This window comes from Misgurnus anguillicaudatus, chromosome 12 (genome assembly GCF_027580225.2).
Source record: "Misgurnus anguillicaudatus chromosome 12, ASM2758022v2, whole genome shotgun sequence".
NCBI lineage: Eukaryota > Metazoa > Chordata > Actinopteri > Cypriniformes > Cobitidae > Misgurnus > Misgurnus anguillicaudatus.
Genome location: NC_073348.2, coordinates 1,360,184 through 1,385,383, shown reverse-complemented (window position 1 = coordinate 1,385,383; position 25,200 = coordinate 1,360,184). Strand labels below are relative to the sequence as shown.

The 25,200-nt window shown below is 39.9% G+C and overlaps 3 protein-coding genes across 3 annotated transcripts; all 3 read left to right on the top strand.

The window, feature by feature from the left end:
* Positions 1-16,192: 16,192 nt before the first annotated feature.
* Positions 16,193-18,746, top strand: LOC129446968 (uncharacterized). Its single transcript, XM_073874690.1, has 3 exons — positions 16,193-17,010; positions 17,106-17,841; positions 17,919-18,746. The coding sequence occupies exons 1-2, from the start codon at positions 16,275-16,277 to the stop codon at positions 17,357-17,359; spliced, it is 990 nt and encodes a 329-aa protein (XP_073730791.1). The 5' UTR covers positions 16,193-16,274; the 3' UTR covers positions 17,360-17,841; positions 17,919-18,746.
* A 197-nt stretch (positions 18,747-18,943) lies between these two features.
* Positions 18,944-20,058, top strand: LOC141369105 (uncharacterized). Its single transcript, XM_073874677.1, has 2 exons — positions 18,944-19,706; positions 19,796-20,058. Exons 1-2 carry the CDS (start codon positions 18,944-18,946, stop codon positions 19,996-19,998), a joined length of 966 nt encoding a protein of 321 aa, XP_073730778.1. The 3' UTR covers positions 19,999-20,058.
* Positions 20,059-20,062: 4 nt separating this feature from the next.
* LOC141369104 (uncharacterized) lies at positions 20,063-22,596 on the top strand. Its single transcript, XM_073874675.1, has 6 exons — positions 20,063-20,995; positions 21,103-21,272; positions 21,355-21,499; positions 21,548-21,795; positions 21,884-22,199; positions 22,287-22,596. The coding sequence occupies exons 1-5, from the start codon at positions 20,680-20,682 to the stop codon at positions 22,079-22,081; spliced, it is 1,077 nt and encodes a 358-aa protein (XP_073730776.1). The 5' UTR covers positions 20,063-20,679; the 3' UTR covers positions 22,082-22,199; positions 22,287-22,596.
* The last annotated feature ends 2,604 nt before the right edge of the window (positions 22,597-25,200 follow it).

Below are 25,200 nucleotides of genomic sequence, written 5' to 3'. Positions count from 1 at the left end.
ATTCGAGCTGCCTTCGAGAACAGCAAGCCAAGGTCGTTTAGGTTCCATTAATTATTAAGACTAAATGGGCAAGCAAACTAGTAAAAACAATGAAAGTAAAAAACAATCCGCCAAAATATGGTTTTACATGTCAATAGAAAATATACTATAGCCTAAATAAAGCAATTATTAATTTTCCTAATACATTTCGAAAAAGGAGGATTTTCAGCAAGTTTGAACAGCAACTCAGCGAATTCTTGTCCAAGTGAAGAAAGTTATGAAACGTCAAACTGTTCATTTAATGAATGCAATGGCAGAGTCTCTTTGTCTGTAGTCGTTTTGCGATAAGACTAGCTAAATCTGCGTATCATCTGCATAGCTTAAGCCCTGAACCTATTCAGGAAAGCCCAGATTGTTTGACTAATATGCCTGATACACATTTTTGAGTTTTATTGCACATTAAAATATTTTCTATTAGCCTTTCGAGCTGTCAACTTGCACTATCATTCACATCTGACAAGATCCGCCCACTGAGGCTTCAAGAAATGACCGAAATTTGCCGGATTGTAAAAACAAACTACAGTTATTGTTGACCAGTACATTACATTATATCTTTTGTAGGCTGGTGGTTAGTTTGTGTGTACTTAATGTAGATAATTACAAAATTAAATCACCATCAATAAATCACTTCAACAGGCATATGCCAGTCTGCAGCCCCACATGCACCAATTTAACTGAAAAAAACCCTGTTGGCCTTGGAACCAATTTTGCTTGCTGCTCTGTGTATTGTCTTTTTTTATTTACTTATTAATAGTTTATTTTAATGCCTGTCCCTCTGATGCCAATAGACATCTGCCTTTCAGTTGTTGGAAATACACTTAATGCCCACGATAACTCGGCAAAAACACATTCATTTATTAATCCCGAGACCTGATGCTGCTAAAATTATACCCAACCAGTGGCTTATAGGCACACGTGAAACTTTTAGACCAGAACAAATTTGGTCTCAGTTTGGACCTCAAGTAGCAAAAAGAGTGTGAGTGTTGTTTATTTTATGGTTTATAATAGTGTTGCACGATGCATCGATACTTCAAAAGTACTGCGATTCTCGGAAATAAATAACGTTGCAGTTCCTAAATGTATTAGTATCGATACTTTTAAGAATGAACGCGTCTCAGATTTGTAATCATTTGTAACATTTCATGTTGGTGCGTTCAACGCACGTTTCCATTGCCTCCCTGTGGACGTCTGTGTTTTTTCTCCTCACACACGCAGCCAAAACTGCAGCTGTCATGTGACAAACACAACAGCGAGATGGCTGCATGTGCGAGCACTAAGTGATACTGCCCGCTGCAGCTCAGTCTGACTTCTGAAATTCAACAGGATGCGTTCTTTTGCCTTTAAGCTTTGTTTATTTTCGCGCTTTGGTCCGCAGCGCGAGCTTCCGGTGATCACGCGTGCGTCATAAAGAGATGATTCATGTGCACGGTGCGTGAGCGATAGGCAGCCGAGCTCGTATATTCTTCTGATATGCGTTTCACTAAACCGTATCTCCGCTATTTTAATGAATACTCGACATGCACTCAATGATTTTTTTAACTCCTCAAAAAGAATGGAGTAATTAGTAAACGGCTAATTCAACATCTCTAAAAACGCAACTTTCATAAATAACATTAATAATTTGCAAGCTGCTAAAATAAAGCATACAAAACATCAGCTAAAATGATCTATAGGCTCTATATTTATAATCAGAGCAGTTGCATGTTTGTGAGTGATTTATTTATATTAGGTTATGATATTAAAGCATTTAAAGAGCACAGACCTACACAAAGGATGTGTATTTCATTTGTGAAAAGCATTGTAAGAAATTATGGACTTAAATATGAAGTTAACCACAGATAAATCAGACATTGAAGTACAGGAAACATTAGCCTATATTAATCCATATATCACAGCTTAAATAACATATGGTTATTATTTAGGCTCATTGTTTTAACTTTTTAGTTAAAGGAATAAAGGAGAAGTGCTTGGTGTTTCATATATAACCTTTATAAATAGCACACTGGTGTTCTCATGCATCTCTTTCTGACAGAGACATATATTTATCTCTGTCACTATTATATCTAAATATCAACGAAAATACATAGGTGATCAGACAGTGCTATGTGCTACATCCTTAATAACAATTGTTTATACCCCTACTGAGGAGAATGACTTGAGTGTGTACACGACTGTGTGTGAGTCTATGCACATGCTGAATCAGATAAAAAGTGTTTAAAACAGTTATCATTTTTTAGTAGTTTTGATTACTGCATGATCTATATCTAAATATTAAAATCCCCTACAATAGCAGAACATTCAAACTCTGATCATTGTTAACAGTTCTGTGAACTCTTCAACAAAGGCTGAAGAGTACACAACTAGGATTATATACAAGTACATGAAGATTTATATAGTAAGTAAACACATGGAGGATTAAATATCATGTATGTAAGCATGTCTGTTTTACATTTCTTACCTGCAGGTTACCACCTTGTGAAAAAGAGGTTATTGTATCTGCTCTTTAAACACAAACTGATGGAACTCTTCGGCCACACCGATGGCTAATGGGCGAGGTATAGTTGGCATTACATTTGTAATTTTGTGAATAATTAAATCATATAATATTGTTGGATCATATTATAAGTACTGGTCAAGCTCATGAAGTAACATTTGTCACTGATACAGCTATAAAAACTAATTAGTTACTTTTTGTTTTGTTGGATTGAACATTTTACTGGTTAAAATGTTATGTGGTTGGGGTGGGCGCTCAGTGATGGAGTAGACGTGTTCTCAGAGTGCTCCATGACATCTCCTTAATTGTACTTTCATACTGGTACACTTTAACTTTATTTTATGCAGGCTTGCCTTTAAAACAGTGCTATAGCCTGGGTTTTTGTCATCATGCCTAAGAAAGTCAGTCAGAGGGATACTTCCGAGACGAGTTCGCCGGCCACCAACAACGATGCAATATTAGCTGCTATTGCTAACCATGGGTTGAGCTCACGAAAATCACCTCGACGCAATTGAAGTAATGTTAACCTCACTTCAGAAAAAAACAAGAAACTGAGCATCGCTTTGATGATTTTGACGAAGCCATGCCAGCTAACGATAGCCGCATTACAGCTCTGGAAGCCACCTGCAACGAGCTACAGGTGGATAATGGTCTCCTCAGGGCGAAAGTTAACGACTTGGAGGGCCGTTCACGCAGACTCAATGTTAGGATTGTGGGTGTTACGGCCGTAAGAGTCATATAATACGGCCAACTTTAATTTTGAATTTTTTTCTCCCCACTCTTGATGTCTCAATACTATCTCATTCTTAGGTCTGTGATTGTCTATCCATTATGTCAATCATCATCATCGCTTCACCGTTAAAGCCAATCAATACTCACCTGGGCTTTATAGAAAGCCGGAAGTCACGAAAGGACGACAGCGCACGCTCAGAGTTCACGCCTCATGCTACGTTTTGAATGTCTCGCTCTTTAGTGATTGTTTGAATAATTGTTCTGATCGAAAAAGTAAAGTAGTGTTTCTAAGTGTGTAAAGAGTGATTCGATTACTTGTTCTTCCTGGACACGGAGGGAAGGGAAACAGGTTAGATCGTCACGTGACATACATCTCGCATCACCTAGTTTTTTCTGTTAGAAACACCAGGTAAGAAGCGGATGCTACTTTTGTATTTATGTTTGGCAGTCAGTGTAGATTAATAATCCATTTTTATTTCTGGTTTATTTTGTTAGATAAGAATTCTTAAGAGTATAAGTTAGAGTGTGTTATGTTTTGATTTTTTCATTGCTTTGGCTCCGCTCTCGTTTCTCTCTCTCTCCCCAGTGTTCTATTATTTTTGTTTATTTGTCAAATGTTGTAAATAATCTGTCAAATTTTCACACCATTGTATGGTGTTTATTTTCATGAATGTATATATTTCTTATCTTTCACTAAAGAAAACGAAATAGTAATATCTGACTCAATAGTGATGTTTATTTCATTCCATCACACAATTACAACAATACTTTGAACCTGGTTATTACATCTATTTTTCATTCTTAATAATATTTTAATCTAATATGTTATATTCCCTTCTCATACCCTGTTAAAATCATAAGGGACGTAACAGTGGGCATTAAAGAAGGGGAAGAGAAAGGCAGCCCTACTGACTAAGCTGATCCCAGAGTTACTCGCCCAAGACAACTTTAGCAAAAATAGACCGGGCCCACATAGTCTGAGACCGAAGCCTCAACCGAACAAGCGGCCATGGATCATCATTGCCAAGGTCCACAACGATTGGGATGTGAACAACATACTGCGACTCAGTTGCCTTCAAGCACCCCTGTACTATCTATTTAATCAAATTAATTAAGACGGGGAAAACAGCCGTCTTTGAACCTCTCTCACTGTACGACATAGGACCACTGATGAAGAGCCACGATCACAGAAATCGTGACGATTGTTTCACGATGGCAATCTTTCGTCTGGGACAGCCAATTATCGTGCAGTGTATCCCGGGCTTTAGCTACAACAGCACCAACTGTCTTAAGCTAAACAGTGCATTGTATTAAGTCGCTGGTTTTAAAGATCTACAGCCACTTCTCAGGATCTGCTTCCAGAAGAGAGGAACTGCGTGCATGTTTTGCCTTTGTTGACATTGAGTGGTGCGAAATTCTACGTCATGTTTGCACGCGATGGCTGTCTCTTCATCCAGCTGTTGTTCGTCTCCTGCAGAGCTGGCCAGCTCTCATCTTATACTTTAGGTCCCTTGGAGAGACCTGTCCTGTGGCTTTGAGGAGAATCTTTGAGGACGATGAAAAAACTGCAGCTGCTGAGATTTATCTATCTGTGCTTTTTCCACAACGTGGGGGTGTGTTTTGACGCACTCGTTAAAAAGCTGGAGGAAACAACGCTCTGCATCACAGATGTTTATCAGGAGGTGGAGAAATTCAAAGTAAGATGCTTCAGTGGAAAAAAGACAGCTTTTTTGGATACCAAACCAAGCAGCTTATGGACAGACAAGTGTCAGCAGCACAGAGATCAAAGCAACAAAAGGACTTTCTGAAGTTCTATGACTCTGTCATTGCATACATTGACAATGGTTTGATTTCTCATCAGAAAATCTAATGATGAAACTGAAACCAATTGGCCTACATGAGGAGCTTTCTTTCACTGACCCGGAGCAGGTGGTTGTTGCCCTCAAAATGACAGAGACAGAGTGAGTATGGACCAACTGTATGAAGAGTTTTTTGCTAGCAAGGAGGAAATAAAGAAAGCCACACAGGATAAAACAAAATCTACCAGTGAAAAGTTGGTCACAGTTTTCCAAAACATAGGGAAACCCAACTTTCAGCTCTAAAGGACAAAAGATACATTTAACAGAAACATTTAACAATTCGTGTTTGTGTTAACTCTTTCGCCGCCATTGATGAGATATCTCGTCAATCAAGAGAAACGCTTCCCGCCAAATGACGAGATTTTCAGTCTTTCCCCAATACCGCTATTATCCACTAGGTGGATAATACCCGGAAGTATTGCCCTATGGCAAGCAGCTGCATGTCCGTGTTTGTTTTAAAGATCGCTCTGAATGGGATCTCTATGAAAAGTCTGTCACAAAAATGGATTTATCTCTGCTTTTTGCTCAAAATGTGGTGTTTTTGCAGAAACCTACCCATATTCAAAAGCTGATTACAAAAGAACTACTGAAGGTAGGATGAAACGTTTTTTTGTTTGAAAGCAGAGGGTTTTACTCTTTTGTAATGTCTTCATTATCAGAGCCCTTCACATTAGAATAATGATGGTGATCTTGACAAAGCTGAGATTTTCATGCTTCAACAGTCACTACATCAATCTGGATCAGGTAATGTTGTGACATGTTAAAGGGGTAGTGTCAATAATAACTCACACTAATGTCGTTCCAAACTTCAAATGGAAGGTCAGAAAGCTCGGACTAAATATAAAACATCTTAAACTGTGTTCCCAAAGATGAACGGAGGTCTTACGCATGGCCGTAGCCAGCTATGAGGTCACCGAGGTCCAGACCTCTGTAATTTTTAAAACATTTTCTTCGGTTTTCTTTTGGTTCGTTTCAACAGTCAGACATGTATTTAGCATTTAGTCCAAAAAAAAAGTTTTGATTAAATTAAAATTTACTTTTTCTAACTGTAATGCATAGTGCTAGTAGTCCTAACATTCATACGCAGCACAAAAGTCCAACATCGTCCATGAATTCGAATTACAGGCAGAGATGGCAGCTTAACCTAGAGACTTCCTATGACAAGACCCCTGTTCTAAGATGGCAGCGGTTTTGACGCATGCTCGGAGCCCCAAGGCGACATCTAGTGTATATATCTATGGCTAATATTAGAAAGAGCTTTTGTGTGATTAACTGAACACATAGATTTAACAAGAAATTCGAGTTATCTTTTTACAAACTGCTAAAACAGAGAAGAGAAGATAAGCGAAACAGAAAGGATTTTGCTGTGATGTAAAGAAACAACCAAAGCCAGGCACATGGATTTACAGTTAACATTTTGTGTTAAATAAGTAACTTTAGCCTTTTTGAGTAAAATATTGTGTAAAATATGGTACTGACTACTCAAATTAATTAATTTAACATTTAGTGATCTGTGTAATTATTTATTATTTTTAAAGAATTTAATAAAAATATACATTATGATGAGTCGTATGTTTCTACAGGGGTACAGACAAAGTCCGCTCTACTGTTTGTGTTGTTACTCGCTTCAGGTTGCATAACGTTACTTTACACTGCAAAAAACGACTTTATTACTTAGTATTTTTGTCTTGTTTTCTGTAGAAATATCTAAAAATTCTTAAAACAAGATGTATTTTCTTGATGAGCAAAATGACCTAAGAAAATAATACTAGTTTTTAGACAAAAAATATACAATTTAAGTGAATTTGTGCTTAAAACAAGCAAAAATATCTGCCAATGGGATGAGAAAATTTTACTTGAATTAAGTGCTTAAGAAAAAAGAAATCTTATTTCACAATTTTTTTTCTCACCCCATTGGCAGATAATTTTGCTTGTTTTAAGGACAATTTCACTTAAATTGTATATGATTTGTCTTAAAACTAGACTTATTTACTTAGGTCATTTTGCTCATCAAGAAAAAGCTTCTTAATTTAAGAATTTGTAGATATTTCTACTGAAAACCAGACAAAAATACTAAGTGAGAAAGTCATTTTTTGCAGTGTATGCCTTTACAGTACCATTTCTTTTATTTGTAATAGTGTTGTTATTTTAAAAGTACAGGATTGTGTCTTTACTAGGGGGTTACCATGATTTGTACCTTAGAATAGTTTCTTATAATTCATTGTGCTATGACCCAAGTAATTACTAATACATTACCATGTTTTTCACTTTAAATAATGGTCCAAATTTTAAGTAATTTCTTAAGACTTATGTCTCAAGTCCTGGGTAATTAATAATAAGAAGTTATTGTGATTTTCACTTTAAAATAATGGTCAAGATTTTAAGTAATTTAAAAAAAGATTTGTCTTAAGTCCTGCGTAATTACTAATAAGTGTGGTAACACTTGAATAATTACTAAAGGATTACCATGATTTTCTTAATATTAAGTCAGTCTTCCAGACTTATAAACATCAATAAGGAGGGATATATCTAACAGAGGTTGAAAACATGGAAACTGTATTTTGTGGGGTAAATTAGTTAGAGAGATTAAGAGGTGTATTAATTAGGTTGTTTATGGTTAAATCAATAAGATAGAAAACAGAATAAAAATGCAAATAATAAAATTTTTAAGAATTGAATCCTAAAGAGTGATTCAATGATGATGGGTAACATGAGTAATTAAAAGTAATTAAGTAAACATACATTTTTTCAGATTGTATTATTTATAGTTACAGTGGTGGTTCTCACACTGGGCCCCCCGATTTTATAACATTTTGTAAAGTACATTATCATAATTTCTGTGTAATTAAACCTCAGAAAAATAGCACCACATTGTAGAATTTAATATGTTTTGTGTAATACAAATAATAGGTTTTAGATTTTTGGGTGGCACGAATGGATGCACCTTACACAAAGGGGGACGGCACGCCGAAAAAGTTTAAAGGATCAGACCTTATTTATTGGTGACTGTTGATGTGTAGTTAATTCATAGTTACTTTAAATAAGTCTTAGTTAATGTATTGTTCACCAGGATTTTTCAACACGTAGTAGTTAATATGTAACCAGTTGTTGCTTAAGCCAAACATTAGTATGCTATTACCTATTGATTAGTTTATCGCTCTTCTTTATGAGTTATCAGTAGTGATTTCAGTGTTAATGCAGCACTAATCATTGTTCTGGATTACTTCCTGTGTAACTAACTAAAAAATAAAATAATGGTTCATACTTAAGTGTTACCCACCTTATTTCTTCTGCATGTCACTATTCCCTCTGTCCACTTTATTTTTGACGTAAATGTGGGCGCAGGCATCTTTGAGCTCTTTTGTGTAAGACTTCAGGGGTCTGTGCCATGAAGGTAACTGAACAAACTCAGGGTTACAGGAGTGATTTTGAGTTGACAAAACAAAACCGATGCAGTCAGGCTTTATTGGTACCATGACGCAGCTCATCAACTTTCTGTCAACTCAGGCTTTGATCCTTAAGCTATGATTACTCCACGCGCGTGTGCACATAAAAGAGTGACCTCAGCACCGAACAACCAATTGCGTTAGATATGGATAGAGCGAGAGCTGTGTATTTTTCCGCAGAGGAGCAAGAGAAACTGCTGTCAAAGCAAGAGAAGAATGTTGGATGAAGATTGCAGATTGTGTTAATGCGTAAGTTAAACAAATACATTGTAAAAGCCATTAATGTAAAGTTATGTATAATATAGAAACAAATGTATTAAACACTAACGTGTGTGTGTGTGTGTACCTGGTAATTATCACGTTGTTGGGACCAATTGTCCCCACAAAGATAGGAATACCAGTGTTGTTGTGACATTGTGGGGACATTTTGATGTCCCCAAGAGGAAACATGCTTATAAATCAAACAAAATGATATTTCTTGATAATGTGAAGTAGTAGAAGGGTTTCTGTGATGGTTGGGGTTAGAGAATGGGGTAGGTAAGGGGAATAGAATAGACAGTTTGTACAGTATAAAATGCATTACGTATATGGTATGTCCCCACAAAACATGGAAACCAGAAAGTGTGTGTGTGTGTGTGTGTGTGTGTGTGTGTGTGTGTGTGTGTGTGTGTGTGTGTGTGTGTGTGTGTGTGTGTGGCTATTACTTAAAGGCTTCTTGATATTCATTGATTTTTTTTTTTTAGATGCAACCCCAACTCCATACGTTCTTGGCAGCAGATCAAAACCAAATATAAAAAAATAATTCAAAATGGTAAGTAGCCTATTTACCACAAACATTTATTATTTTTGTGAACATTTTATCCCAAACACTTGTTTGCAGCCAACAGAAAAAAGTGTGGGGGAGGGCCACCTCCTCCAGAATACACTGTGGCAGAGGAGTTGGCTCTAACTAACAATAAGGGGCGGCCGATTAAGGATGGGATTGCAGGTGCTGTGCAATCTGACCCTGGTGCTGGCTCCTCGAAGCAAGTGACACTGGGGGTGTGTTTGCAATGAATTGCTACTTTAGTATAAAATATGGCTGACTCTATGTTCTGCAGTGTCCCTGATGAGGCCAGCTCTCATACACAGAGGTCAGTATGCAGCAGACAGAACACCATGAACTTAACCTGATTTATAACAGGTATGATTTACATTGGCCTACTTTTATATATTAGGGTGAGGAAAATAAAGACACTTATTCTGTGTGTTCTGACACAGTTGCTGAGGTGAATGCAGTGGGCTTTTTATAATTGCTCACATTTGAATGTCATAAGTGACTGGCCCTTACAGATGAACACATCTATTTTATTTTAGGATTTTACACACCCTGCCCCAGAAACTAAAGCCCTTACTCCGCCTCAATGGGCTATAGAAGGAATGTGAACAAGGTAATGCTTTAAACACTTGACATAAATTAGTCAGTCCTATGTTTGTAACAAGTCATGCCACTTTTTGTGATTTTGATTAACCTCCAGAAGAGTTTTACTGACTGTTAGTTATTAAATTGTTTCAGGTGGAAACAGACCCGTCACAGATCAGTCAGGGCCCTTTTTAAAAGAAGTCTTGAACTTGACTGCAAATTAAAGGAGCTAGACTGTGAGCTGAAGACACCCCAAATTAAAAATAAATAAATTGGAGATCAAGCAGCTGGAACAAACAGACATTAGTATGTGAACTTTTTTAACCTAGTAACCTTTCAGTATGAACTCTATAAATATTTATTAATGTAACTTTCTCTTGCTCTTTCTCCCACCAGCCACATGACATGAACAATAAAACAGTTTGAGACCTATCTGCAGTGTCAATGTGGATTTTATTAAGTGAAATATTGGGTTGTGATAGCATCTCTGACAGCTGGGTGGTCGACTGCGATGGGGTCAATTTTATCAGGGAGAAGGTGATTTAGTGGTGGTCCTTGCTCCTTTCTGATAGTGGTTATATTGTGCAGATTGGCACATGCAGCCACTATCTGTGATGCCCACTCTGGTGACACTCTTAAGCGCCTAAGGCAGCCGAATTGTGACTTTAGGATGCCAAAGGTCATCTCAATCTTTACCCTGGTTTTACTGAGGGCCACATTGAAGCGGTTTTGTGGCCTTGTCTGATGGTCAGGATAGGGGGTTAGCAAAAACCTCTGACATGCATACCCTCGGTCTCCTACAAACAGGCAGAGGTGGAAAGAGTACTGAAAATTTGTAATCAAGTATAATTACAAGTAGTTGCTAAAATAATTACAAGTAAAAGTACTGGTGTTAAAAATGTACTTGAGTATTATTAAGTAAAAGTACAAAGTACTCCTCTTAACCCCCTGGGGTCCAAAAACGCGGGGCCGCGTTTTGACGCATTTTTTCCTGTTTCCTGTGACATCCACTTAAAATACTCCGTCATTCATAATCATACACATACATGTAATACATCATTCGAAACTGTGAAGTCTCTACTTTAATGTGAGTGCCTTCATAATAACAACAAAACTGTGTGCTTTTGGCAAATAAAGAAAATAAACAGGGAGTGCATTTCGACATCTCTGTCTCCTTGACCATTTTCCTCAAACACGTTTCAAACATGAACTGATAACTCCGCCAATACTTGTCACACGAACATGATACATATGTCTAAAGAAAGCCTGAAATGTCTACTTTTACATGATGTAATTAAAATCTGAAGAACTCATTTTCTGTTTGTGTAATCGACATGTAAGTAAAGAGAGGTACAGTTTTTCTGTCTCGACCTCATTAGCGCTAATGTGATCCCACCTACCGTGTGCGCGCCATTCATATGGAAATTACCTGATGCGGGCTATGCAAACAAAATCAACGCCCCCAAACAATGCTTTAAGAAGCAGCGAGTTTTGACAGTTTCATCCACTTATCAACGTGCTGGGAAGATGACACGCTTTACAGGTGAGGAAGCTATACAGATGCTCCTGGCAGCGAGGAAGAGTTCACCGTTTCTTCAGACGAAGAGCAGGACTCCGACGATGAACGTTTGTATTTTGAAGAGCGACTTGATCCAGCTGAGGATATAATTTCTGAAGAGTAAGTTTTACCTACATTTGTTGAAATGTTGTGTGATGTAAACTTTTATATACTGTATACCGACTATTTGCACGCAGATATTCATAATGACTTTATAGAAACGTCTCGTAATTGGCAACTTGTTTACATTAAAATGATAGTTCTTACATTAAACCGTATGCTGATTAGTGTAATGTGAATATGTTATAAAGCAATATCACTACTATAACTATAGTGTCCATGCCGACTTATCAATAAGGCTTTTTTATTTGCTCGGGTGTAACATTGTGCTGTAAATGAGCCTGGAGATATGTCATGCGTTAAACAGTATGATTGTATGGTGTGCTGTAAATATACAATATGTCATAAAACAATATCACTATTTAGAATATATTTTGACTAGTGTTTATGCCTCAACAAGTCTTGTTTACGCGACTATCTGTTCGGGTGTAAGTGTATCGATGTAGTATCGATGTGCTGTAAATGTGTCCGGAGATATGTAATGTGTTAATGTTTAGCCATAAATATGTCCGGTAATGGCCCATTAACAAAGAAATACCGCATCTATGTACCCAATTATCTTATCTCAACTATGCTTTACCGCCTTAGTATTGCTTTATAAGTTTGTTACTGTGGAGAATACATGATATTAATTATTAAAAACTTTTGTAGGAATGTGGCAGCATCACTCTCCTCTTCAGCGGGCATTTGCAGAAATGCGACGGACATTCATAAAGGGTAAGTCACATTTGCGGGCTTTTCTGTTTTATTAGTAGACTTTTACTGATGTTTTGCGTAGTAATTTGGAAAATACAAGATGTATATATATATATATATATATAAACATATCTGTATTTTCCGAAAATACATGATACAAATAATTTTTTTTTTAGTAACGTGGCTTCATCGTCATTTACTCGCACGGGGGCATGCAGAAACTAACCCGAAATTCATAAAGTGTAAGTTACATTTACCGGCTTTTCTGTTCTCAATATTAGTACTACTGATGTGTTGCTTGATTTTTTAATGCATGAAACTATGCATAAACATAGAACTTATGCATTCACAATATTTGTATTACTGACATGTTGCTTACATGATAACAGTAATTGTGCCCAGAGATTGTCATCATGCTCAAATATGCATGTATCTGTTCGGGTGTAAATGTTTCGATGTAGCCTAGTATTGATGTGCTGTAAATGTGCCCGGAGATATGTCATGTGTTAATTTTTAGCTATAAATATGTCCGGTAATGGCCCGTTAACAAACATATACAGCGCATCTCCGTACCCAATTATTTTCTGCTTTACTGCCTGAGTTATATAACAGTATATATTTGACTGTGGATGCATATATTTATATTTTTATATATATAAATTTTTTTTTTTTTAAGGTAAAATGTAAGGCAACATTTGTTTAATTATTCCTCATAACATTTTACGATCTACAGAACATCACACAAAAAAACATTTTGAGAACTAAACCTAAAAAATAACAAAGGTGATCCTGCCTTGGAAACCCCGGCTACAATTTAGTATTTTTATTTAATTTGGAGATTAAGCGCGTCAAAGCCATGACCAAAAAAAAGACAAAAGACAAATGACAAATAATCTGTGATTGTTACTGTAAATGATAAAAACTAAGCTTTGTATACAATTCATCAAACGTTAATTTATAACAAGAAAAACACTGAAATTAATGATTTTATAGACACTACGCGTTATTGTTTAGCACAGAAATGCTTGCTTGCTTTGACTTTGATCATCTCTGTATTCACTTTAGATACAGAAAGACCTGATGATATTATTTATTTCAGGAATCTCTTTGCTATCATTTGAAAGTGAACACCGACCATAATAGATAACCACTCGGTTTTAAATACATTTTAAAACTTATACCCGTCGAAAAACATCCGTTTTGTAATGTGCAAAATGCCTCAAGTGCACGGAAACAAAACATAAGCCAAATAGATAAATCAGATAACCCAGAGTGATTTATAAATAAAATAAAGAAATTAATAAAAAACGAAAGTATTGCCAGAATTGCCAGCTTTGTCTTTTAAATGTAGAAACAAAGATGCAATGGTTTATTAACATAGAAACCTCTTATGGACGTGTAGCCCCATCACAGGCTTTGTTAGTTGGATTTAACGCATTTTAAAAATATTTATTGAAAGCTGCTACATCACAAATTATTTGCAGCTTTATAATAATATGCTGTATATTAATATATTGGGAGAAAGCTGTTATATGTGAAATCAGATAATGTGTGCACCCATATATGGCCAAAATTTATTGATCCTCATTTCATAACACATCTGCAACGATACGACTGTGAGATTAGTTCTCCGATGCATCGAATCTTCAACTATTCGGGGTCACCCCTATTAATTATTTAAAAAAGTTCTCAATATTAGTAATACTGATGTGTTGCTTTGTACTTTGAAAATACATGATATTAATTAAGATATGTTTTCATGAATGTGTCTGCAACACCAACTTCGTCTGGTACTCGCATGTTTTGAACAATGGGACGACAACATTTAACTCCATTCCCAAAGAGTTACAGTGTGTGATGGTTTACAAATGTATACCTTATTTTTTATATTTGGAAGTATTTTTAGATGCACACCAAACTTTCACAGCTGACATTTAGAATCCTTTTCTTTTAATTAGAGCCATATTGTACTGGTCATATAGAATATTGTTACATGTATACATATTGTTACTTTATTATTTATAATTACAATGAAGCTTCTTCATTTATAATTACAATAAAGCTTCTTAAATCTATTGTATTGTTCATGTTTTTAGCATTTTTTGCAACCCTATAAGACTTTTATTTTACTAAAAAAGTATTTTTTACTTTATTTTAACCTATTTTTTTTTTAAACTACAAGCAAAAGATTTTCTTTTTAAGTCTCCCCACAGTCACAGTTCTTTTGTCCCAACATTCCTCACTGAGCCATTAGGGGGTTGGGTCTCCTCAGGTGTGAAACACATCAATATTCATGACCATTGACCCTCCCTTGCATATTGCCTTTACACAGCAAAAAGTGTCTTACAAAAGTTAAATCAATGTATTTTTTCATGTGAATGAGTGTGTTAAATGGTTTTTACATCTTTTTGTAGCAAATTATCTACTCTATGTTTTTTTTTTTACTAAGCACGCATAAACATCATTTACTTAAACATACAAACATGTACATACATTTATCTTACATATTATTACAGCACAGTTTGTGCTGAATACAGTGTTATGTGATATTAGCCATTAATGTGTTTTAAAGCAACTGAAAAAAGACCAAATGTGAGAGCATGTCAGAACCTCTGACTGTGTCCAAAAAGGGTCCGACCCCAGAGGGTTAATCTAGTCTTGTGGCAGAATCATGACAGACCCATGTTTTGTGTGGGTTCACGTGGTCTCAGTATTGGTTTACTAGACCACGTGTTCCCTGTGTCTTGTCTCTTTTACCCCGCTCCCTTGTTATCCTCATCTTCATTGTTTAATTCCTGTCACATGTTGTCCTCATTAGTTGTCCTCTATTTAAGATCCTTGTGTTTTTTGTCCTGTGCTTGTGCATTGTTTCTAAATCCCTGTGAGTGCGCTGTTTAGTCTAGTCTTGTCAAGTGTTATATAAATTTAATGTTTTGTCTAGTTCATTGTTTAGTGTCATAGTCAGAGGTGGAAAGTAACGAATTACATTTACTCACGTTACTGTAATTGAGTAGTTTTTTTATGTATTTTTACTTTTTTGAGTAGTTTTTAAAATCGGTACTTTTACTTTAGTATGTTTTATTTAAAGTATTGTACTTCGCTACATTTTAAATCATATCCGTTACTGAGTGAAAAATATTTTAAAAAGCAAGGTGATAAAGACGCGCAACGGTTGTAAATGGGCGGGGCCCGGGGGAACGCGCAAAAAGAACCATGGAGACGGACGAGACAGGCGCGCGCTAATGCAGACCCGCCTCAGTTCAAATTTTATGAAAGAAACCCCTGGTCATATTTAAGCGACCACTTTCCACTGACGGGGAAGCGAGTGTTTCATTTCTATGAAAGGTAGGATTCATGCTGTTAAGTACGAAATTGCACAATACAGAAGTAACTTTTACTCTGAGTAAAGTTAAAATTATTTACTTTTTACTTTTACTTGAGTAGATTTTTAGACAAGTAACTTTACTTTTACTTAAGTAAAATATTATTAAAGTAACTTTACTTTTACTTAAGTACAATATTTTAGTACTTTTTCCACCTCTGGTCATAGTATAGTCTTGTGTCTTGTCTAGTTTAGTGTTCTTAAAGTATCTTGTTTATATTGTTTTGCCCCCTCGTTGGTATTATTTTCTGTTTTGTTTTATATAATAAAAGTCTTTCGTTTGTACCGGCTGTCTGCTTTTGGGTTCCTACACTCCACATAACAGAACCGAGAACTGTGACCATAAAACCGTGATACGAACCGAACCGAGGGTTTTGTGAACCGTGCCACCCCTAATGTGTATATATATATATATATATATATATATATATATATATATATATATATATATAATTGAATTGAACTGAGATATTCTTAAAGGTAATAGATGCATTAGCTAACATGAACAAACCATAAACAATGTAGTACTTTAATTGGTTAACATTTATGTGTTTGGCAGACGGAACGATGGTTCAGTTTTGCCCAATCTGTTTTAAATCGTATGCACAGCTGAGCCAGCATCTACGTGTTTACCACAAAGTGGTCAACGTGAAGGAGAGAAAACTTCTACTGGCCCTGGAATCAGGCAGGGTGAAGTACAGAGAAGGCAAGTGCTCCATGGCTGGAGGCGACAAGGTCACCACCCGGCTGGACCGGCACATCCAGACACACTCTGACCTTTCTAAGAAGGCAAAGAAGGATGCGATCAAGAGGTGCAAGAAAGATGTTATTTTGAAAGAGCTGTCCGAGCTGAGAGCCTCCAACCCTGCAGTCCCCATGGCCTCGAGGCTCGACCTCGTTGAGTTTGAGGACAAGCCGATTCCTCTGGAGCCCGAGGAAGAGGAGGTACAGTGCCCAAAACAACTCTGCCGGCGTGCCAGGGAGGAGGTGGCTAGCCTAAACCAGCAGGTCGACACGCTTACAACAGCCTTGTGCGACGTAACTCGCAGGTACAGGTCATTGAAACGAAAGTTTAGGCCCTCCTCCTCTGCCCAGCTGACCAGTGTAACCAAGAAGTTGCTGTCCGCCCTGGATGAGCCCCAGGAAGGGCAAGACAAGCCACAGGATACCCCTCAGCAGACCCCTCAAAAGACCACTCTTAGATGTCCCTCCCTTGAGCCGAGCACCTCCCAGAAGGCATCGGAACACTTGCCCCAGTACCCCGAGCACGTGGCGGCCCTAAGTGAGTACCACCCTTTGCGCTCTTTGTCACTGTAATGCCCTGCTGCTTCCTTGATTGACTTGTGCCTTGTTTTCTCTCTCTCTTCTTTACTGCAGACGAGCTGCTGGAGGAGTACAAGAGACACCAAGAGGGGTCCGACCCCTCCGCGAAGCTCCTTAACAATGTCGCATCGAAGATCTACAGGATCAAGAATTTCATTGGCTACATGGCCGACGGGAAGACCAACCTCTCCCGCTTCCTCTTCTTAGATGACATGCGGCGGGTAAGGTCCTGGGTGAACTTTCTGAGGCGGGCCAAGATTACGGAGACCACCATCCAACACTGTCAAAAATGCAGCGCAATTTGTTGATTATCTAGGCCAAACACATCTGCAGACCAGCTGCCTTTCTAAGAAGGCCTTTGTGTCCATACAAAGGGAGATACGCACTGCAATCAAATCCATGAGAAGGAAAGTGGTGGTCCACCAGGTCGCCGTGAAAACGGCCAAAGAAGGGCGCCTGATCCCCAAGGCGGAGCTCCTCAAGTGCCGTTCCAAGGCGAGGGTGGCGATTCCAGAAATCTTGGGTGAGTATTAATTAGCACTCTCCGCTGAAGAAACCTTAGCCCTCGCATCTCCTGCTGCACTGCATGACACTCTGTCTTTGTTGCTCTCTCTCCACAGCCCGCCTCAGAGAGACAATCAGCTCCAAAGACCAGTGGAGCTTCAACGGGCACATGACCGCCTACCTCGCATCCATCTTCGGCCACCGAGGGGACGTTTATCAGAATATGATGATAGAGGAGGTGGAGGGTGCCCGCAAAAGCTCCACAGAGGACTCCTACCTGATTAACGTAAGAGTCTTTCTTTCTCCCTCTCTCGAGTCACTTTGACCTGTCCTTACCTGTTCTCTCATCTCTCTCTCCTGCAGATAGCAACGCACAAGACCAACCAGCAGTTTGGGGCAGCACAAATGTCCTTGACGGGGGAGGAGTCTGGCTGGATGGTGGATTTCCTCAGCACGAGGTCGTTGCTGACGGGCGGCGAGGAGGCGAAGTATTTCTTCTTCACCTCAAAGCCGAACTTTTGCCGGAACCTCAACGCATATTTTCAATAGGCCTTGAGCAGCATGGGGTTGACCGGAACTCCAACCTTTGGATAACGGCTCTCAGTGATGTGTGGGGGTTCCTGTTATGAAAATACTAATACTTTCAATTGTATACATAAAAAGCAGAAACTCAGTGTGCCTATATCTTTCTCTATTTATGTTTAGTACATGATAGAAACCTTAAGGCTGTATCAAACCGTGTGGCAAATAAATCCATTCTGCTGCCTGTGACATATCAAACTAAGATCTCTGTTAGGGAAAAAATTTGTACTGTTAAGTTAACACTTTTAAATATCTGTTCACTTAAAAACAAATCACTTCTATTCAGCAACTTAATAGCCACAAACAACCTGGATTTTATGTTTCTAAATGAAACATGGCTAGAAGAAAGCTACAGTGCAACAGTCCTTAATGAAACAGCCCCTACCCTCCCTAGGGAAGCAAAACCGGAGAGGGGAGTCTGAGCCGCTTGAACGAAAGCGAACGGTAGGCTTGTCTTGGACGCTGCGCGGCGCCCCTGGATGATTTTTCCCGGCCCCCGAAACGCCCCAGGGGGGTCGTCCAGGACGCCTATCGTCCCCCTTGGCAATTCAAGTAATTGTACAGGTTATTTTGAAGTAACTGTGTGTGTTAGACCATAGCTTCCTTCAAATTGTATCTTCACACCCCTCGTACATTTTCAAGTAATTCATACACACATTACACAGTGGCTTTCTTGAAATTGTACTCGGTTAAACTGAATGTTCACAGCGAAACAGCTTCAGAGTGCTTGTGATTCACGTCCAACATGTTGCTGCTTTTACTGCTCGTCAGTCATTATTTGGTTCTGCTTATTTGAATTTGGAATTATGCCGGTGGAATCGTGCCCGCTTTGTTTGAGGCTCTACGCCCGTTTGAGCCAGCACCTGGTGGTATTCCACCAGGTGAGGAACAAAGAGGAAAGGAGACTCCTCTTGGCCCTTGAATCCGGGAGGATCAACATCCGCGAGGGCGCCTGCCCGGTTCCGGCCTGCAGGGTAACCACCACTCGCCTGGATCGTCACCTGAGGACCCATTCTGAGCTTTCGGCCGCGGCGCTGGAGGACGCCGTTAGGTTCGTAAAGAGGAGGAAGGTGATTTCTCTTCTGGCAGAGCTGAGGGCGTCCGATCCAGAGGTGCCGTTGGTTTCCTGCTTGGACCTGGAGGAAGGCGAGAGAGATATGGGTGACGTCGATATCCCCAGCGACAGGGAGGAGGAAGAGTGCAACAATTTGAGGTGCCGCAAGAGGGCGAAGGGTTTGAAAGACAAGATAAAGGACCTGAATGAGCAGGTGGACACCCTGACAGAGTCCCTTCGCGAACTCACTCGGCGGTACAAATTATTGAAGAGGCGCTCCTCCGCAAAGGGCTCAACGCACGTAAAGCAAGTGACCAGGTGGCTGCTCTCGTCTCTCGGGCAGGAGGAGGGCGGAGAAGCTCACGAAGAGGCGGAGGAAACTGCGGCAGAGGCGGCGGACAAGCCTCGGCCCTCGACCAGCGGGGCGGAAGGGAAAGAGATGCCCGCCGCTGGCAAAGCGGGAACCCCGCAGGACAAAAGCCCACCCCATTACCCGGACCACGTCGCCTCATTGAGTGAGTACAAATGTAATTTTATAGCTTAAATGTATGTTAAGTCTTCACTGCGTCTTTAAGCTGACAGTCATTTTTACGTGTCTGCCTAGACGAGATACTGGAGGACTTCCGTCATTACCAGCTCGGGCCGGACCCGAGCGCAAAGCTCCGGGAAAACATCAGTTGCAAGGTGTACCAGATTAAGAAGTTTCTGGTGGTAATGGCGGAGGGAAAAGCTAACACTTCCAACTTCGTCTTTTTAAACAAGACGACGAGAATCCACAAGTCGTGCGTTTCTCCTATGTTTAAATGAGCTGTTTTTGCTTGAATAAGTGACGGTTGGGATGATTTTTTTGATTTGTATTCCAAATGCAACTTATTTGAAATGGTTGAATAGGGTGTCGTTGTACATCCCGAATCTGTCTTATTTGACACTATAAAAAAAGCTGTTGTTGTACATCCCAAATCTAACTTATTTGACACTATAGAAATAAGCTGTTGTTGTACATCCCGAATCTTAACTTATTTGACACTAAAGAAATAAGCTGTTGTTGTACATCCCGATGGCAACTCATTCGAAAGGGCTCATATAGGCTGTCGCTGGGAAGAGTGTTAAAGAGAGTGTTAACTCGTCATAATTCATAATTCCAATGGTATGTAACTTGTATAGGCTACGATCGGGACATTATTGCTTATTTTGTGACTGTTGGTAATTTAAATATGCTGTAATTTGGATGCTGTTATGGAGTTTTTGCAGCTAGTCAGGTTCACTTGTAAGTAGGGGTTACCATAAGCTGGCAAACATGTCACTTTCACTTTCGCTTTCTAATTTCAAGTAATTACACATTTAGTACATAGTAACAAACTTGTATTTACTTAAAATGATATCTTCACGCTCCTGGTAGATTTTAAAGCAATTGCACATGTTACTTTCAAGTAACCAGTTTGTTTTTTGGACTTAGAGTTTTGTCACTTTCCATTTGTAACTTTTTCGATGGGGCTTTGTTTTTACAGATGGGTGAACTCGCTGAGAGCCGCGCAAATGAAAGAGACAACTGTGAAGCATTATATGGATAATGTTGCACAGTTCATCGATTTCATTGCGGAGGCGCCTCCACAGTCCTGTCACCTTTCGCGAAACGTCCTCACCGGCCTTCGTAGGGAGATGAAGGGCATCAGAAAGTCCCTGAAAAGAGGCATCGCCCTTCATCAAACCAAGGTGAAGGCCGAGAAAGAAGAAAAAGTGATCCTGAAGAGCACCCTGGTGGCGTGCAAGGAGAAGGCGGCCAGTCACATTTCCGATGCGCTGGGTGAGTCGCTATCTTATTTTCAAGGGCTGGGTCGATCGACTGGAGAGTGCGGTGTGAAAGGTAGTGTGAGATTTTAATGGCAATGTTGTGTTCTGTGTTTTCTTTAGACCTTCTGGACAGCAACCCCAGCTCGAAGAACCAGTGGAGGTTCTACGGGCTGTTCTCGGCCTACCTCGCCTGCCTTTTTGGACACCGGGGCGGGGTTCTCCAGAACATGACCATCGCAGAGGTCATGGGGGCCAAGTACTCCCACTCAGAGAAAGCTTATCTCATAAACGTGAGTTTGCTACCTTTTAATGCCTCACAGAATTGTGCATTTACTCTGTTCTGAATCAGTTTGTGTTTTTGTACGTTTACAGATCACCAGCCACAAGACAAACCACGTCTACGGCCCGGCCCAGATCAACAAGGACGAATACACCTGGGCCCTGCGTTTCCTGGAGGTAAAGGACCAACTGCCCAGGGGACCACAGCCATTGCTACCTTTTAATGCCTCACAGAATTGTGCATTTACTCTGTTCTGAATCAGTTTGTGTTTTTGTACGTTTACAGATCACCAGCCACAAGACAAACCACGTCTACGGCCCGGCCCAGATCAACAAGGACGAATACACCTGGGCCCTGCGTTTCCTGGAGGTAAAGGACCAACTGCCCAGGGGACCACAGCCAAGTTCTTTTTTTTCACATCCACGCTGAACCCCTGCAAGAGCCTAAACAATTACTTCCAGGAGGCGTGGAAGTCCATGGACTTGCCGGGGATCCCCACATTTACGGACATTCGTACCTCCATCGCCAGCTACGTAAGTGTTTTCTCACAAATAGACAAAAATAGGCAGAGGGTAATGGGACCTCTTCGAATTGCTTATTCATTGTTTTCTGTCGTTCTAGGCCAAGTTCACGCATGCGAACGAGGACAGGGAGAAAATCTCCAAGTTTATGTGCCATGATGTGAAAACGGCTGACAAGTTCTATGTAACAAACTTGTCAGCGAAGCAGGCGATGGAGCACCAGGCTTTGTTCGAGAGGTCCTTGGAGGGTAAGGAGCATTCCCCGACCAAACCGGCGTCCGCGAAGCCCGGGACCTAAAAGAAGAGGCCGTCGAAGCGCAAATCGACACAGCCACGCAAGAGGCCCCCGGACCGAAGACACGGAGACGTCGGGGAGCGACACGGCCGCCGCCACCTCTGACGAGGAGTCCAGCCAGGTAAATTGATATTCTGTAACCGCACAAAGTCTTTGTTGATCTTCCCCTTGCAGAATACTAATTTTGAATGCATCTTTTCTTTCACAGGGAGAGAAAGAGGAGAGGAAGAAAACTGCTAGGAAGAAATACCCCCTCCAACAGGGCAGCCCGCGGGTCTTGCTGACGCCAGTAAAGTCTGGCGTAAAAAACAAGTTCTCGCAACTATCTCCGTTAAAGGTCAGAAAGACCATTGTTTCAATGACTTTGACAGGCATGGCCCGGCTTTCCAAGGGGGCCTCTGTCGTGAGGGACCTCATGGCAAAGAAACCAAAAAGCCCTTCACCAAAGACCACGAAAGAGGACTGATTTGGTTTTTAATAGATGTGTGTTTTTTAAATCGATGTGTTTTTTAAATCGATGTGTGTGTGTGTGTTTAATAAACTTTATTTTCTTAACAAATGTGTGGTTATTCTATAAATGTTTCTATATTCCAGAAGAGTTGTGGTTTTTTTTTCAATAAACTTAATTTTCTTTAAAGATGTGTGGTTATTCTATAAATTGAAAATACCCAAAACTCTTCTGGAATATAAAAATATAAACTTAATTTTATTAAAAGATGTGTGGTTAACTTTAAAAACCTATATTTATCATTATTGACATAACGAGGTACTTTATATATGAAATGTACGTATATATGGGCTAAAAATGAAAAATGTCCAGCAACAGCCTAGATCGGGCCTGTCAAATAAGCTATGTTTGGGATGTACATTAACAGCCTATTTCTATAGTGTACATTAAGTCACAGTCAGGATGTACAGCAACAGCCTAGGCCGGTCGCGTTTAATAAGTGACAATCGGGATGATTTTTTGAATTTGTATCCCAAATGCAACTTATTTGACATGGTCAATTAAGTTGTCATTGGACATCCCGACCGTAACATATTTGACGTGACCAAAATAGCCTGTTGTTGTACATCCCGACCGTAACTTGTTTGACACAATGGAAATAGGTTGTTGCTGTACATCCTGGCTGTAACTTATTCTAATGGGGCCTAAATAGGCTGTTCTTGGACAGCTTGTTAAAAAAAGAGTGTTAATTCGTCAAAATTCGTAAATGAAATTGTGTTTTTTCGGTCATACGCATACAGGAAGGCGTGTCTAACATCATAATTAGGCTAAAAACTGCATGTCCAGCTACAGCCTAGTTTGGCCGCGTCAAATGAGTTACAGTCGGGATGTACAATGACAGCTTATGTAACTTAAGCTGAATAAGGTATGGCTAGGATGCTGTTTTGGACTTAGAGCTTTTTTGCACATCATGTACATTTGCAGATTATTTAAGCCATGACTGGGATGTTTATTTCAAGTAAATTAAGCCATGACTGGGATAGCATGTGCAAGTAATATAAGTTATGGATGGGATGTTTTTTAAACTTTCAGACTGAAATAAAACGTTTGTTTACAACAATTCTAAATATTAAATAAAACAAAAGGGCTAAGTTCATGGGCCCGAATTCATTTTTTTTTCCACACTCACACCTGCGCAGGGAAGCAGGGAACCCTGGACCCTGGTCTCCTGCGCAGGGGGCGAAAGCACAAACTCATGGACCACCATGCCGCGTCAACAGCCATTTATTTCCCTCTTTTGAACCGGTTTGAAGTATAAGTGGTCATATTTGTGATTATTATTTGTTAAACTTGCAATTTGTTGTTTCCTGAGTGTTACAGTTTCATAAAAATACACAATGTTTGCAATATTCAAATTAGATTCTGTCACCACTGATGATAAGTCTTGCAGAAAAACATGCTATATAAAGCTTGATAGAGCATAGATAAAACAGAGGTTTATGTGCCCTTCACATAAATATCACATAATGAAGTCCACATAAACCTCTTTTGCATATTTAATGGTCTGGTCACTTCCTGTTTTGCTATAATAAAAATTTCCCACTGGCAACATAAATTGACCACTTAAGTAAGTTACGACCGGGATGCAGTTTTGGACTTAGAGCTTTTCAAGTGATCATCTCCAGTAGTAACTTATTAGCCAATAACAAACAGGCTCCGAAAAGGCCAGGAGCCACGGGACTCCGGGCCCCGACTCGGGGGCCCTCGCCATTACGCCGTGCCGAGTTTCGGGCCCCTGCGACCTTCGACCCCTGAGATATAGGCCTGTCCGTCTGCCGCCTAATAAGTTACAGGTGGGACTTCCTGTCACACCTGGGGCTGTGGAACTCAGGGCCCCGACTCTGGGGCCCTAGGCGATGTGGCGTGCCGAGTTCCGGGCCCCTGCGACCTTCCTGCCAAACAGGAAACTCCCACCGGCGACTTGTTTGACGCCGAACGGACACGGCTCCCGCGAGGGCCCGAGGAGCCCCAAACTTTACAGAAAGTTGCGTCGCGTGGCCCTCGACGACATACAGCGAGGTTGCGTCCCGGAGGTGGAAAAAAGTATTTTTTATTATTTTTCATGCATCTCTCTGCTTTATATAGGCCTCTATGAGACCATGTGCTCGTGTAGGCCTCAAACAGCAGTTTTCTACGAGGTGCAAACAGGCCCGGGAGCCGCGGAACTTTGGGCCCTGACCCGAGGGCCCTCGCCGTTACGCCGTGCCGAGTTTCGGGCCCCTGCGACCTTTGACCCCTGAGATATAGGCCTTTCCGTCTGTAGGAGAGATTAATATGTCAAAAAGAGATCCTTAAATGAGATCACCAGTGTGCTATTTATAAAGGCTATATCTTTAACACCAAGCATATCTGCAGACTCTGTTGATTTTCTCCTTGATTCCTTTAATTCGAAAGTTAAGAGTGCAATCAATGATATTGCTCCTGTAAAAGTCAGGAAGAAGAATGGCAGGCAAAAATCATTTTGGAGAAACTCAACAGCGGTGCAGAATATGAAGAGACAATGCAGAAAAGCTGAGCGCATGTGGCGGAAGACAAAACTTGTTGTCCATTATAATATCTATAAAGACAGCCTTCGTGCTTTCAGTGTGGAACTAGGCAAAGCTAGACAGACTTT